Below are 16638 nucleotides of genomic sequence, written 5' to 3'. Positions count from 1 at the left end.
GCATCCCTTCAGCCTTTCTAAAATGCTGCTTTCCCTCCTGCTGTTCTGCCCCGTCTCGTGTGCTTTGCGACTTTTAGGCCAAGGGACAATGGAGCCTTTGGGAATATTCCAGAGTAAAGTACTACTCCATGCAAGAGTGGCAGAACTAGGGACCTAAGTGATTATTATTTCAAGTGCCAACAATGTGTTTGGCTCTGTCTAATTCACACAATGAAGAAAATCTCTGGCCTGAAGAGGTCCCAAGCCATATGGACATTATTTTGTTTCAGTCTTTTTGAGTTCCTTTCAGACAGAGTCTCTCTCCTGCTGCCCAAGTTAAGTAGTTAAGCTCAGGGCATGACAGAAGGGTAACTTGTTTCCAGACTAACTTCTGACACCTGGGAACCAGAACTTAATTCCATGTCAGGCTGATGGCATCTGGCAACAAAAGGAAATTCAGCAAAGCATTATAGTTCTTTTGATTTTTAATAGAACTGTCTGAGTTGTAATATGGATCGTGAACTTGGCACTTGAATATCAATGAAAAAGCAGCCTACACTAGTGCAAAGGAGCTTCTGTGGTTTGGTGTTATGGTTACGTTATTCTATGTGTAAGGGAAAAATAATCTAAAGATAAAGCAAAACAATGGGTCAGACTCTCAGGTGGTGTAAAATGACACAGTCCTATTGACTTCACTAGTGCTATAGGGATTAGGGTGACCAGATAGCCAGTGTGAAAAATCAGGATACTTTTTTTGCAGGGGTGTGGGGAGCATAGTTGCCTATATAAGACAAAGCCCCTAATATTGGGACATCTGGTCACCCTAATAGGGATTTACATCAGCAGCAGATAAGGCCCAGTGTATATATAACCTGATGTCCAAGGCAGGCACATTTTTACTACAATGGTAAATTACTGAAGAGCAATTAATCTTGTGAAAGTTGTCCTCTGTAATTTCAAAGATAGTGTGAGCTTGGGTTTTCTGCCATAAAAATGCCAGTTGGACAAGTCATTCCTGCAGAGGGTCTTGTCACTTAGATCAGCTTCTCTTAAAATATTGTGCTTGTTCATGGTGTAGTAAAAGATAAATAAACAGCATTCTTGGCTTTTACTAGTTCACTCATTTTTCTTCATTCTCATCTTTTTACTGACCTTCCATGCCTCCACCCACGGACCATTTGAGTGTCCTGAGAAACCGGTGTAAATGTAGACACATTTCACTCTGGCTAATGCCATGTGGCATTGTTTCCATGAAATTGGAGTACAGGCGTAAGCTACTGCTGAAGAATGCTCACTGCTAGAATGTTATCCTTTCATCTTCTGCTGGAGAAATCTCGTGCAGCTAGATTTCACATATGTATGACACTTGAATGACAAAACATTCAAATAGCATTCTGCACCAGAGAGGCACGGTGATCTAGAGCACAGGACCCAGAGTCAGGATGTCCTCAGTTCCACTACAGGTTCTCACTCATTCGCCACATGGCCTTGGACCATCACTGCCAGCCAAGTTATCCCAGACCTTGCTTGGCTGTTCAGGATAAACTCCCCCTTTATTTTCCTGTTCAGATTGCGGCTTTGTCCTGACAGTGAAAGAGCAAGGGCTGCTCGCCTGATACTCACTCACTTAGCAAGTAGATGGGAAGGAAGTGGAGAGAAATGGGGAGAGGGTGCAGCCCTGCCTAAGTGCCCCATAATTCACTTGCCATAGTAGCTAGTTACGCTCACAGGGGCAGTAATTTACTAAATACAGAGCCAGAGAAGGGCAGAGGACACTGACTCTGAGTCACAATTTGTTGCTTTGTCTGGCTCCTAGGGCTCCTACACACCACTCTTTATTCAGGGCAATTGTTATTACAGGGTACAATTTCCGAAAGCACCTCAGTGAGTTAAGTGTCTAAATCACTTTTGAAAATGGAACGTAGGTTCCTAAATTACTTAGGTGCATTTGAAACATTTACCCACAGTCTAGCCCATCACCTCTCATTTGGATTCCTTATATATAAAATGAGGATAACTGGTACCTATCTCACAAGAGTGTTGTGGTGATTGTTTGATTGATTGGAGTGAACTGTATAGTGCTTTGAGTCTTCAAAACATGAAGTAATATGTGCTAAATGTAATTATTCACCAGGTAAAGGTATTGTTTCATACTGTTTAACGGTATTGATCAGTATCAGTCTGCTACGTATTAGGGCATTATTGTAATGTCAGACTGGAAGAGTGATATCTGCATCACTACTTAAAATGTATTAGCTGATTATGCTGAGGCTCTGAAAATTGGACCCATGATTATTTCTTCCCAAAGGGCTGTCAGATACAAAGGGCCTGTCTATAATCTTTGAGCTATATTAAGCTATTGATGTTTAGGCCGAACTCATTGAATTTGCAGCCCAGTTCAACTCATTTAATAATAGCCAGGGCTTAAATTCTTATAGAGTATTTCCTGGAGTCCCCCACACTCGTCCACTCACATGGTATAAAAACTCGGGGGTGGAGGGTTGAAAATATTTACCAGAGCTTTGTCTGAATTTAATCCCTGATAACAGTATTTTTAAGTGTCATCTTAACGGTTTTAAACCTGAAAATGAAAAGTAAGAGAGTATAATAATATAACATTATGGCTGAATAGATGAAATAACAAAAAATAAGATTCCAACAGAATTGTTAATTTAGCTGCATTACACAGATATGCTATTTTCTATTTTCCTCCTTTTTTCAATTAAATGTGTTGCTTAATCTGTTACTGTACGTTACAAAAGCTATCCAATAAAATATGTGGGATGTACAACACAATTGAGTTAGTGTGACTATTGGAACCTGAGTGTTTGCATTTCCCGATTTTTTAAACTTTGCAGCACTTAATATTACATTAATATAGATCTTTGTATTTCATAATTTTGATCTTATAACAAAATGATAAATACCCATGTTTAATCTGTTGTTTTACTTTAACGCTTTATAAAGTGTGTAATGTGGAGAAAACTGGACACTATTTACAGTAGCTAAAAACATAAATTAAACAAAGGCTTCCCAGTGGGATTAAATTTGAAAAATGGGCTTTCAGTTATATTTTCACAACTGTGAACCCTTTGTGGACCTGGACTCACGAAGTTGCAATGAAATTGCTTAATCTTTCAGCTACATAAAAGGTGATATATATATGCATGCTATTGAAATGTAGGACACTGGGGAATGGCCAGCCTCTGCAGGCTTGTAGCGTTCTTGCCCCTCCCCATTATGATAGTCTGTATACTGTTACGTTCAAAAAAACCTCCACATTATTAAAAGAAAATTAGGTTGCAAAGTCAAGCACTCAAAAGTTAGGAAATAACAGATTTAAGGGTGCCCATGCAGCCTTCATTTGGCCCCTTTATATGTCTATCCTGCGTACTGAATGAGGTATGGGTCTTGTGGAAAAAGAAGTATGTGATCGTTAGGGCCGGTGTTTTCTGGAAATTGCTGCTGTTGCCATTATTTTTTCCAAAATGACTCTTCAATCCTGGAATCGCTGATCAGAGGGGGGAAAGGGTATCCAGGCTCATGTCGCCCTCCCCCGATTTTTCTGGCCGGAGACACCTGACTCATCCCCAGGGTACAGGCCAGAAGCTGGGGGCTGGCTGCTGTTGTGACTCGTGGCCAACTTCTCCCCTCCTTACACAGGCCTGGGCTTAGCAAAACCTCTGTGGAGTTTCTCTTGTGCAGGCAGGGCACTTGGTGGTGAGGTCCAACAGGGCCGGATTAACTTTTTGTGGGCCTGGTGCCAAACATATTTGTGAGTCCTGCTGGGGAATGAAGGGGCAGGGGCAAGAGCACAGCGGGCAGGGTGGATTTGATTTAAATCATGTTTTAAATCACTAGTCAGGAAGACTCAATTTAATCATGGATTTCTACATAAATGTGCATTCTTGTTGGTTGTTATAACCTTAGTACATATTCTTCACAACTCAGAAATAGATGTAGGTTTCATTTTTACAAGGTACACACTATACATTTTTAAACAGAGTGATTTATTTTGAAAAATTTTCAGATGAGTTTTACAGCTATATCAGAAAATGAATGATTGTTTGTTTATTTCATTTACCAAAGATAATTGAAGCGGATATTTATGAAGTCATTGGGAGGTGAACTATCTCCAGTTCAACAGGTTAATCAATAATATTTGGAGGATTTTCTTGCCAGGCTGGTATTGCCAGGTATTAGGAGGAGAACATCACCAGACAGACATTTAAATTGTTTTATTTAACTGAAAGAACAATGTTTAGTATTCTGCATTTTTTTTCTTCAACAGCAAACATAATATTTTAACAAAAAAGCATATGTTCCTCGCTTCTCACATTTATCTCCAGACTTCTTCTCCTTGTCCAGATCTATTCCACTCCCAACAGTCTTCTATCCATTGAACTTTTTGAAACTTTTCACTTTTAGAGAGAGGTAAGGGATTGACTCTGTGTACACAAATTTGCAGAGGGACAATAGAGTTGAGGTCTGTTATTTCTAACCTCTCTCTATATTTATTTATTTATTTAAAAACATTTTTGCTGTTAACAAGCATGTTACCTCTGGAGATACAAATCCACCGTTTGAGACCATCTTCTAGACCAGGGGTAGGCAACCTATGGCACGCGTGCCAAAAGCGGCACATGAGCTGATTTTCAGTGGCACTCACACTGCCCAGGTCCTGGTCACTGGTCCCGGGGGCTCCGCTGCCGGCCTGGGGCTCTGCAGCTGTCCCCAGCTGTGGCCCACTGGCCCCAGCCTGGGGCAGTGACGGGTGCAGACAGGGGCAAGGGGGACACAGCTCAGCACCCTCACCTTAAAAACTGTTCCAGTGCCACTGTAGTGGGATATTTTTAAGTCCTGATTTGCTGCGTACATCACTATCATAGCACGTGGAACAGCGCACTGCATTTGATATTTGGATTAGAATGTACACGCAAGAACTGGGATCAGAATTTTCTGACCGATTTCAAGATTTCCAGTGATTTGGCCCAATGCTTTCTTTTCTAATTAAACCTGAAAAGTTCAACGAAAGCAACTTGGAATTGTCTGTATTTCAGTAGATGGGTGTTGAAGATTTTGAAATGCAGCTCATTCAGTTAAAAAGTTCAGAATTGTGGGCATCAAAGTTTGGAGATCTGTGAAGTGCACTTGAAGCTGCCGAGAGAGATCATGGCTTCTATTCTGACCTGCTGGATGTCCCTGTTCGAAGAAATTTTACTGTTTGAAGAAAATTGTGTTTGCAATGCTTTCAGCATTTGGATCCACATACCTGTGTGAGCAGGTATTTTCACACATTAAATCTGTCCTCTGTCCCTCTCCAAGCCGGTTAACAGCTGATCACTCAGAAGTCTGTGTGCAGCTTAAAGTATCCAAATACGTGCCAGACATTGGAAAACTCAGCAAGGAAAAGCAAGGGCAAGGATCACACTAAACTGATAAGATCTGCATTTTAATTTAATTTTAAATGAAGCTTCTTAAACATTTTAAAAACCTTATTATCTTTACATACAATCCTTTAGTTATATATTAAAGACTTATAGAAAGAGACCTTCTAAAAACATTAAAATGTATTACTGGCACGCAAAACCTTAAATTAGAGTGAATAAATGAAGACTCGGCACACCACTTCTGAAAAGTTGCCGACCCCTGTTCTAGATTGAGCACTGAGTCCCATTGGGTAGATAGAAAGATTAACCTAAATAATCTATACAGAAGCCTGTGGAACCCTCTAAGATTGGGTCCCTAATCCATGAACTATTAGAACTCATTTACAAAGCTTTTCTTAAACATTTACATGAATATATTGTCTCAGACTATAGAATTAGAATTTATAATCCCTATTCCATAATGAGATATAATGTATCTTAATTAAGACTATCTTTAGATCGGGATTTTTTTTTATTTAAATCAGATTTTTGAGGGGAAAAAGCCTATTTTTTATTTTTTTTAAAAAAGTCATTGATTTTTATCCACCCTGACAGTGTGGCATGGAGGGGGAGCGGGGGGGAAGGATTGATCCCCAGCTGGAGCGAGGCAGGGGCCAGGGGCAAGATGAGTACAGTGAGGCATGGGGGGAGGATTAGTCCCTGTTGACTGGAGCAAGGCCCTATGTGGGCAGGGGCCAGGGGCAAAAGCACAGCGGGATGGGAGCTAGGGTTGGTCCCTGGAGCAAGGGAGGGGCTGGGGGTAAACTGCAAGCGCAGCAGGGCTAGGGAGGGGGTAAACAGGCTCTCCCCCACCTCTGCCGACATAGAGCAGGTACCTGCCTTCTCCCTGGTTCTAGCCCATTCTCTTCATCTCTCTCTGCACTGAGCTGAGGGTGCACTGAGCACAGGGCTGGGGGTGCAGAGTCTAGGAGGGAGTTATGGTGCAGGAGCAGGCTGGGGGAGGTCTGGCCAGGAGCTTGGGTGAAGGAGGGGGCTCAGGGTTGGGGCAGGAGGTTGGGGTGTGGAGTGCTTACCTGGGCAGCTCCCATTTGGTGTGAGGGGTGCAGGTTGGAATGTGGGAGGGGGTGCAGGAGTCAGGACTGGGGGCTGGCGGTGTGTGGGGGGTGTGCAGGTGTCAGGGCTGGGGTCATTGGTGTGTGTGCGGAGGGGGGGTGCAGCAGTCAGGGCAGAGGGGTGGGGGTGCTCCCAGCCTCCTGCCCTGAGCAGATCACGGCAGGGGACTGGAGGGGGTATGCCCTGATTCCACCCCCTTCCCCAAGGTGCCGCCGCCACCACCACCACCACCTCTTCTCCGCCTCCTCTCCTGAGTGGCAAGCGCGCTGCAGCTCCACTCTTCCCCCTCCCTCGCGCTGGCAAACAGCTGTTCGGCGGCAGGGCAAGGGGGAGGGGCGGGAACACAGCACACTGCGGGAAGAGGCAGGGGAGGAGCTTGGCTGCCGGTGGAGCCTGCCCTGCTGCAGCAGGAGCCCCAGGAACTAGCAGCACTAAGCTTCTGCCACCAAATTTCTTCTCCCCAAAGGAGAAAGTGGGCTGGCCGGGGCCCCTTTGGAGCGTGGGCCCGGCTCCATGGCACCATGGTAAATCCGGTACTGGGCGCTGGGCTCCCTCGCCATGCTGCAGAGCGGACAGTGCTTGCACCTACTCGGCAGTGTCTACAGTGCCTCTCCCCTGCTTCCCTCCCCTGCACACAGCTGGCTCTTCCCATCACACAGCTGGCTGTAGGCTGTCAGTGCCCAAGGTCTGTCCCTCTCACCTGCACATCTGGCTCACCCCAGCACATAGCTGGCCTGGCCTAGCTCTCAGTGTCCAGCATCTGTCCCCCACCTCTTCTGTACAGCTGTCTCCTGTCCCCTTCCCCCAGCTGTAAAGGATTACATATTGCTCATGTTTGTAGATACATGTATTTTTTGTGTCACTATCATTCCTATCTGAAATTTCCAAAATATACAGCTTTGAAAATCTGAAATTACTCTGTTTTCATTGCTGGAAAACTGATCCTAGTGATCATGTAATTAAAGTCTGCATCATAATGCATGTGCATAAGGGGGCCAAATTAAGGTGGCATGGGCAACCTTAAATCTGGCATTTCCTAACTTTTGAGAGCTTAATTTTGCAGTCTAAATGACTTTATTTTAACATTGGATTTTTAATGTAATTTCCTATTAAAACAAACAAAAATTCTGTTATGTGCAACTGTAACAATCCCCCCCATTATTCATCATCGTAAGAGTCTGAATGCTGTACATTCAGCATTGCAACATGGACCACTTGAGCTACAGGACCAAACCAGCCAGCAGTTTGAAAAAGCTTTTTGCCTAGGGGAGGGCATAGTCTGCTGGGCCCTGTGTTGGGTCCAAGGGGGAGAAAGAGGGGAATGATTGGCAGAAGTCTGACCTGGCTTTCTTCCCTTTTCCCCCACTCCCACTGCAACAGCGGCTACAGCAGCTCACCTCAATAGCATTTTCAGTGTAGTGTCTGCTGCTGCTTCGGTGGGGGTGAACGCCCAGATCTACTGCCAGAGTTTTCCTGGGGAACACAAGTGAGAAGAGGGAAATAGTGATTTTCAACAGTTTAAATCTCAGGAAAACCTGAACAGAATTTCATGGGACAAAGAAAAGGCTCTTCTCTAACCTGAGGGCTTTCTCTCTGCTGAATGTGTAAGGCCTTCTGCAAACAACAGAGGTGTTCTCTTTAAAAAAAATGGCAAGAATCTTTTTATAATGGACAGCGTTTGGCTACCTAAATATACGGGTCACTTCTATCTTCCCCTTTCTATTATAGACTTAGATACATGAGTCCACTGTAAATATGAGCATAGAGGTTGGCCCATTTAGTATTTGTCTTTGTCCCATAAGTAACAGGGATGTTATAAATTCTTTTTAGTATGATTGTTATATTTAGAACACCTGGTTGCTGACTTGATTTTAGTCATTTTAGTCTCTCCCAAATTCATATTGTTTCGTTTTTTAAAATGCAAATGATAGTGTAGTTGTCAAGGTAGAATCAGTATGATAAAAATACAAATCCAGTGTCTAACATCACTCCACTTTTTGTTTTAGTTCCAAGAAACGTAATAAGCTGCAAAAGTATGATCAGGTTCTGCTTCAGTAGAAAAGAGGGTGCTAATTAAAAAACAAAACATAACTATTTTACAGTAATTTGATATTTTAACTCCATGCTAGAATGTAGTCGTCATGCAGCTAAGCCCAATTACGAGACATTTAAAATAGTCTGGAGATAACACTAGCAGTGCTGCATTTTATATTTAAAACTACAGCTGTTGCAGACAATCCTTGAATGGCCAAGTGGGATGATCTAATAGGTCTGCTTCAGCTCTAACTCCTATAATTCTAAGAAATGACAACTGCTGATTATTTGATTCAAATAGATACTCTGTGTCACGGCAATAATCTAAAGATGCTGGATGTCAAGAAGTTTTAAACGTTAATTATCCCAAACCTTTGAAGTCTGGAGTAATTTATAACAGTTGTATCTAAACACGTTAGTAATAATAGGTAACATTACCATTCAAACAACAGTGAGTAAAGCCATACCTTTGTACCCCTGTTTGTTGTTTAGAGATTTATTTTGCTTAAAGAGGAAGAATTTAACCTTACCTTGCCTCATACAAGCCGTTACTTTCATATCAGGGTCAAAATAGGAAAGGCGGGGAAAGAAGTCCTTGTTTTCAGCAGTTTTGCAAGCTTTTAGGAATACATATCTTCTCTCATACAACTTTGGGCCAGATCCCAAACTGGAATAAGTTAACATAGTTCCATTGACTTCAGTGGAGCTATATCAGTTTACAGCAGCTGAGGATCTGGCTCAGTATCACGAACACCTTCCAGTTTAACCGAAGTCACACAGACACCCACTTCTTCAAACTGGGTAGGAATTCTAATGACATTAAGGTTTAGTTGTTAACAAAATGGATGTGAGGATGAGCATTATTAAGGATACGATTTCATCATGGAGATCGCGGATTCCGTGACTGTAAGAGACCTCTTCAGCTTCTGCTGCACGCAGCGGCGGGAGCCCCACAGCTGTCAGTCCCCCTCTCCGGGGCTCGGGCTTCAGTCCCAGCCCCAGCGTTCAGCCCCTCCCTCCCCTGTTGTTTTTAGTAAAAGTTACAGGCAGGTCACTGGCTTCCATGAATTTTTGTTTATTGCCCACGACATGCCTGTGACTTTTACTAAAAATAATTGTGACAGAATCTTAACCTTAAGCATTATTACACATGGTGATGCCCACAAGTATTCCCACAAGCTAACTGCAAAAACGTAACTCCAGCATTCAAATTTCTCCATCAAACCCATCATCAATTGTGCCTAAAATGTCATACACATGAATTAACACATTAAGATGTTATTAGTGGATATGACAATCTATCCTGTGTTCCTCTAGGGACTGGGTGATGGTTTATGGATATATTAATCTTTTTTATTTTGGCATATGTTATAACGTGATGGATGTGTGGCGTTTAACAGTGTTCTGTGCCTGCTGAGATTTTGCTAATAAAAATAAGAAGTATATCCACATGGGATGCGTTACATTTTGTGAATGCATTTGCACTATGGCCGTGTCCTCCTCTGGTTCAGGGTTGTGCACGTGGCACTGGTTCTTATGGATATTAGTGTATATGGAGCCATGAAAGGATTTTTCAGTTGTTGAGAAGCTCAGACTTCTGGAAAAGTTTCTGGGAAAGATGGGAAGTCAGTTACTGTGAGAGTCCCTGCAGGAACCAAAATGTTTTATAGCAAGGATCTGTAACAGTATATCACAATGGTATGTAAATTACTTGACGGATGCCTTATTTGGTAATCACAGTATGCATCCGGTGAAGTGAGCTGTAGCTCACGAAAGCTTATGCTCAAATAAATTGGTTAGTCTCTAAGGTGCCACAAGTCCTCCTTTTCTTTTTGCGAATACAGACTAACACGGCTGTTACTCTGAAACTTGGTAATCATACTGTCACCTAAGCTCCTTCCATTGCCATATTTGCAAGAGTTAATCTGCAATTTTTGAAGGAGAAAATTAGGTAGAAGTTCTGCTGTCCTTATGTCCTACAGAGACTTGTATCTTTACAAAAGGGAACAGTATGATCCTGAGTTTTGTTGCTACTTAACTTGTTTCTGCTCCTCAACTTCTGTACATAGTCAACTAACAAAAAGAACTGGCTTGTAAAGATCTTCATATTTAAAATGTTCTGCACTCCTTACAGGCAGAGTTTGATCAAAAACCTGACTCCTTGTTCTTTAACGATGGCCAACGAAGAATTGACTTTGTTTTGGTGTATGAAGATGAGAACAAAAATGAGAATCGCAAGAAGAGTGTGAATAAAAAGCAAATGGTAAGGTGTTTCTCAGTTTCTGTTTCATGAAGGCATTGGTCATAATTAGCATGGAAAAAATAATTGATTTTTTTCAGTTCAGGCCAAACTGAAAGCTGGGGGAGAGAGGAGGGGAATTGTTTCAGGTTGATCCAAAACTAAACAAAACAAAACCAAAAAAATTGATTTTTTTTTTTTGCAAACGAAATGTTTGACCCAAAACTAAATTTTATTTCAGTTTTTCATTTTGTTTTGGGCCATTTTTTTTGGTGTTTTCACCTTTTTTTTTTTAATTATCTAAATTTCAAAACAAAACACCATTTTGAAAGGAAAGGTCAAAATGAAATGTTACAAAATGTTTTGACTTTTTCAGTATTTTTTTTTTTTGGCTGAAATTATTATCTAAATGCAGTTTGGCAAGTAGTATCAGTGCCCCTGAAAACTGCATATTTCAGTGAATTTACTATTTGCCAAAAAATGTCACCCAACTCCATAGTTCAGGGTGAAGCCAGACTTGTATTTTAAGCACTATTTCTATCTTCTCTCACTTTTGTTTCGGGTAACCAATCTGTCTGCGCATTGGAATGCTTAACCTAGCCTGTGAAACTTCTTTCAGGGAATTTGGAAAGAGTAGGAATAGAGATGTTTATATGTTGCTTGGTCAAAAATTACATGTGTTTTCCCTGTGGTTCATAATTTTTCAGCCCACATGTTCTCAGCAGCAGCAAGTTTTCTGAACTCCAAGTTTCACTCATAAATACTGATTTTTAGGCAGTGAGGAATAGGGCAGTTTTAATTCACAGACCACTTCCCTTGAGAGAACAATCAAGGAATCATTATTGTTGTAGGCTGGCTCCTCTAGCTTCGGTGCTAGCCTGACGTGCCCCACCATTAATCCGCTCAAGGCTATGCCTTCACAAAGGAAATCCCCATCAGCCCCATAGGGACAGCTTTAGCAGAAAGCAACCAGCAGTGGGGCCAAGGATCTGGCCTTGAATGTGAGGGATTATCATAAACTCTGGGATTAGTGTGAGCTCCAAGATTGAGCTCCCAGATGGCTCAGAGCTTGGGGCCAAGCTTGCAGCTGGAGATCCATTTGTGCACTTCACAGGGTTAGATTTCTGTGACGAAAGCATCAGCATCTGGAATGCTCTGGGGCGTCATCACTGACTTGATACATATTAAGGATCACTAGGGGTAGTAAATGATTGGCAGAGAACTGGGGAGTTTTGAAGGACCAGGATTTGGGGGGATATGGAGGAGGGGATAATTTGGAGAACAGTTGTGGGGGCCACAGAGAGGAATGGGAAAGAGAAGGCATTGCTGGGAGTTATAGGGAAAACATGGGTGTTAAGAGTGGGTGGGAGGAAGAACATAGAAACAGGAATGCCAGACTGGATCAGATCCAAGGTTCATCTAGTCCAGTATCCTGCCTCTGACAGTGGCCAGAGCTACTTGCTTCAGAGAAAGGTGTACGAACCCTGCAGTAAACAGTTTTTCAATAATCTACTCCAAATATAAGTCTCATCTTGGTCTCTAATAGTTAGAGACTGGCTTAAACCCAGGAGCACAAGGTTTAATAGCCCTTCCAAAGTTTTAGTCATCATTAATGATGACAACTCTGGATTTTCTTCATAACTGTATAAATACCCAATCCCTACTGGCATCTTGTCAAGTTCTTGGCCTTAATGACTTCCTATGGCACTGAATCCTACTGTCAAATTACACATTGTGTGAAAAAGTATTTCCTTTGATCAGTTCTGAATTACCCACTTTTTAAATTTTTCCCTTCTTCTTCTGTTATGAGACAGGGAGAACAGAAGTTCCTGATCTGCCTTCTTGATATCATTTATTATTTTATATGCATATATAATGACCCTCTTATTCTTTTTCTTTCCAATGTAAACAACCCCAGTCTTTTAAATCTTTATATGAGAGTTTTTCCAGGCCTTTAATCATCCTTGTCGCTCTTTTCTGCACCAAGGAGAAATAGGATGTTAAAAAGAATAATCTTGACTAGGGCAGGGGCACAAAGAGAGAGAGAGCAGATTGTCACTTCCTATATCCTCTCTCCTCACAGTCCTTTGCCCCAGCAAGAGCTGGTCAAAAAGTTTCAAATTCCAAGTTTTCAACAAGAAAAAAAGGACAATTTTTTCATGAAAATGTTCATGAAAAATTCATCCTATTTTTCAATGAACTCCAACCTCAACATATTTTAAGGTGTATAACGTTTACATAGATAAAGTTTTCAGCATTAAATGTATGCACATAAGAAAGGGATCAGGACAGAATACAAAAGGGATAAACCTGAGGTGTGGAGGGAGATAAATGGGTCATTGAGACAGGAGGCAGGGCCCTCTTCCCACTTTGCCTTAAAGCCTATGCTCTAATCTGTTTCATCCATTTTTCCCACTTCACAAGCCTGCTGCTCCAGAACACCCGTTTCTCAGACACACACAAATGTACTCCAGCGACACCATACCTTCCGTACTCTTCTCTCTGTGTCCCTCCCCCAGCAATACTATTCCCCTAATACTTTCTTCTCCCATGTCACCCCAGTAGTCTGATCCTCCACCATGATCCCCTGCAATATGTCAGCTTCCTATTTGCACCAATGTCTTGTTAGTGCACAGTAGGAATAGTGCTATTGAACTGCTACAGAGAAAGGTCAAACATGGTTATTTAATTTCTTCAGTATGCCCCTGCAGATTTTGTTGATAAAGATATCTAGAACCAAGAGAACATTTCCAGCCATACTATTACAGCACATAGGCATCTTAGGTCACATTTTAGTCCTGGACTCCTTGATATTGTCCCTTTTTTAGGATTATGTAGACGTACCTAGACTTGAAAGGTGCATTTTAACACGTACTTCACTCTTGTTCTGAGCAATGTTTCTCTCTTAAATCTTTGAGTTCTAAGAGACTCTGCTGGAAACGGGCAAGGATACAACACAATACCAAAAGCAGCAGGTTTATGAATAATGACTTGCCTTAGGGAAAAGGAGGAGTAGGAGTAAAAAGCCGTGTAGCTAGATGGGTTGATATTCACTGCACAGTATTGCAGTTGGCATTGGTGAGGCAGCCATAAGGAATGTCATTAGTGGTGTTTAATAGAGTACAACAGTGGGTGGATTTAGCTTTACACATGGTCACAAGTACCAAAATGAAGTGGAGAGGTAATTAAAAACAAACAGCTGCCCTTTTGGAAACATTGTCATATCAATTACATTTTTATGTTTTTGTCTGTCATTTTGGTCAGAGTCCAAATGTATTTTTTTAAAATGAGTGTCTTGTCCAAATAGTGATGAAAATTAAACGTGCAATAAATTATTAGTATTTTATTATGTAGATAAAATTAACCCTTGAATTATCAGACCAGTAAAATTATCAGTATTCTGCTAGGTGTTTTCCATCCATAAAAGAAGGTGCAGTCCGTGTCCCCAGGGGCTTACAATCTAAGGCCCCTTCCTGTCATTTGTTGCGTGTGCACAGACTGCTGTGCCTCTGTGGAGCCCAGGTGAAGTCAGTGGGGCTCTGTGCATGCAGTAGTACACCTACATATTATGAATTGCAGGACCAGGGTCCATAGGACACAAAAAGAGGGGATAGTGGGTACAAGTGGCCAAGGTGGAGACTAGCCACTTTTTGATAATTTTATGATGACATGATCTGAGGGAGTGTGAAGGGTGTATTTTCCATTATTTTTATATATAATATGCTATTTCCAGTTACAGAATTGCAGAGAGTATTGAGACCAAATTCGACACCACTTCATTTCATAAGCAAATTCAGTATAGACATGTAAAACTTCCTGTTTCCTTCCAAGTAATGCACTGGATTTTCTCTGGGTCTTACTGCAGCCTCCTATTAGGAAGAGGAGAGAGAAGAAGCAAAGAAATAAAGGGAGTTAGAGTAATTGAAAATGGTGGGTGGAGAATAAAACAAAAGTTTCTGTAACTAAGAGGTGGAAGGGAAGATGGTGTATTTATTTGTTGTGCAGTTTTGCAGCCGTGGAAAATACTAATAAATAGAAAATGTAATGACAGAATTAGCATTTTGGCCTATCAGAATTCCCAGAAAGATGTGAAAATATTTTATGTGTAAACATTTTATTTGCCTTGGAGTAATCTCAAATCCTTTTATGTTGTCTTTTACAGGCACTATTGCTTATTTGTTTATATTTTCTTTTGGGGCAAATTGACTAGTACTTTTATGATGAAATACTATTACAAGTAACCAAAATAGGAAATGTTGTCATTTACAATCAACTTTAAATACTGCATACTTCACTGTCTGTCCCTGATCAATAATAAACTGAAAAAAGCCAAACTTTATATACAGCACATTGTGCAATTCAAGGTGCTTAAAGACTGAAAGTTTTCTTGTTTGTACTACTCTTTCTTTGACTCCCCTGGCAGCTTTATATACCTGTTAGCCAGGTGTTTATTGTGTACAGAGCTTTAGAACTCTGGTTTATTGAAGAGTAATAGATCCAAAGGGGTCTATTCTCCTGGGGTGAAATTGTGGCTTCATGGAATAAAATAGAAAAACTCCCATTGACTTCAATTGAAACAGGATTTCACCCTTGATAGGTAAGGATAAGATCTACTGGGATAAGTTCTGGCATGAATTGCACTCCACACAACCCTATTTTGTGACATGTAAATAAGGGCAGAAATTAGCTCATTGACTCATTAAAATTAATGAGAGTTAGGATCCATATATTCAGAAGTGGTCACTGATTTAAACCCAGTGGCCTTCAAGCTTCAACTCCCAGAATGCCTCAAAGATTCACCCCATGTTTCAGGTTTGTCTCCTCAGATGGTTCATCAACAACCTCCTTGCCCAACTGGGTAGACCTTCCTCCATCCTCGCACCAGTTATTGTCCATGGATAGGAGGAATACAAAGTACCTTGACCCCCAGCGAGTCAGGGGGAAGCTCTAGATCAGTGTTTCTCAAATGCAGCCACTGTGGCCACATGTGGCCACCAGGGGCTTTTCTTGCGGCCACAGCCTCATGGGGGGGAGAGGAGGGGAGGGAAAAGTAGCGGCCCTTCCCCCTCCCTGTTGCTCCTGGATGTATTTCCTTGGTGTTGGTTGCTGGGGCCGCCAACGGGGGTTGGGCCGACACCTGGGGCACAACACTGGAGGAGCTGGCAGTCGGTAAATTCCCCACCTTCCCGGGGTGGTGGGGCTCAGACTTGGGGCTTCAGCCCTGGGCCCTGGCTGCGTGGCAGCAGGCACCGGCCTCCAGCTGCAGGGCTTCAGGCTCTAGCCCCTGGCTGCCTCCCCTTCCAGATATCCAGGGCTTAATTTGTCTGCAGGCTTGGCCGGGGTGAGTAAGTCTACTGTGAAAAGTGCTATTTGTATGTTGGTTAATATCACTTTTCACAGCAGACGTACTAGCTAGCAGTAAAAAAATTACAATGATTTGGATGTATCTATGGGCATATTTATTTGTTTTTCCTAAAGCTAATTAAATACTTTAGGAAAAAGTATGAGAGCAGTCACCAGCAAAAGTTGGTGGGCACTCTCTGAGGCCACCAAAAATTTGTCCTGAGAACCCCTGCTCTAGATAGATTGGAAGAGGTACAGTCTTGGAAACCAAAAGAAAACATTCATACTCCCTGTCTCCTGCAGTAATTTCATTGAAGATACTCTGACAAGCCAGGGCTGGGGGACCCTAGGAGGAGCTCTCAAGGGGTGGAGTACAGGTACTGTCAGGAACTCAGCTGGCTCCAGGCATGATCACCTAGCACCCCACTGAGCTCAGCAGGGATCATTAAACCCTCACCATTTAAGCCTTGAAGCAAGAGCTGCACAGTGGCTGCTCTATGCCTGCAGCTGTGCCAGACCTGCTTACTGTACTGTACCTTG

The 16638-nt window shown here is 42.1% G+C and overlaps 1 protein-coding gene across 3 annotated transcripts in view; it reads left to right on the top strand.

The window, feature by feature from the left end:
• The window catches only part of ANO6 (anoctamin 6), a 130229-nt gene that overhangs the window by 64338 nt on the left and 49253 nt on the right, over positions 1-16638 (top strand). For all 3 annotated transcript variants that reach the window (XM_075124392.1, XM_048835989.2, XM_075124391.1), the window contains exon 3: positions 10651-10779. In XM_075124392.1, the coding sequence (XP_074980493.1) occupies positions 10651-10779 (129 nt within the window). The remainder of the gene's footprint in view (positions 1-10650; positions 10780-16638) is intronic.

The sequence above is a fragment of the Caretta caretta genome, chromosome 1, assembly GCF_965140235.1.
Source record: "Caretta caretta isolate rCarCar2 chromosome 1, rCarCar1.hap1, whole genome shotgun sequence".
NCBI classification, from domain to species: Eukaryota; Metazoa; Chordata; order Testudines; family Cheloniidae; genus Caretta; species Caretta caretta.
This window is presented reverse-complemented; position numbering and strand designations above follow the sequence as displayed.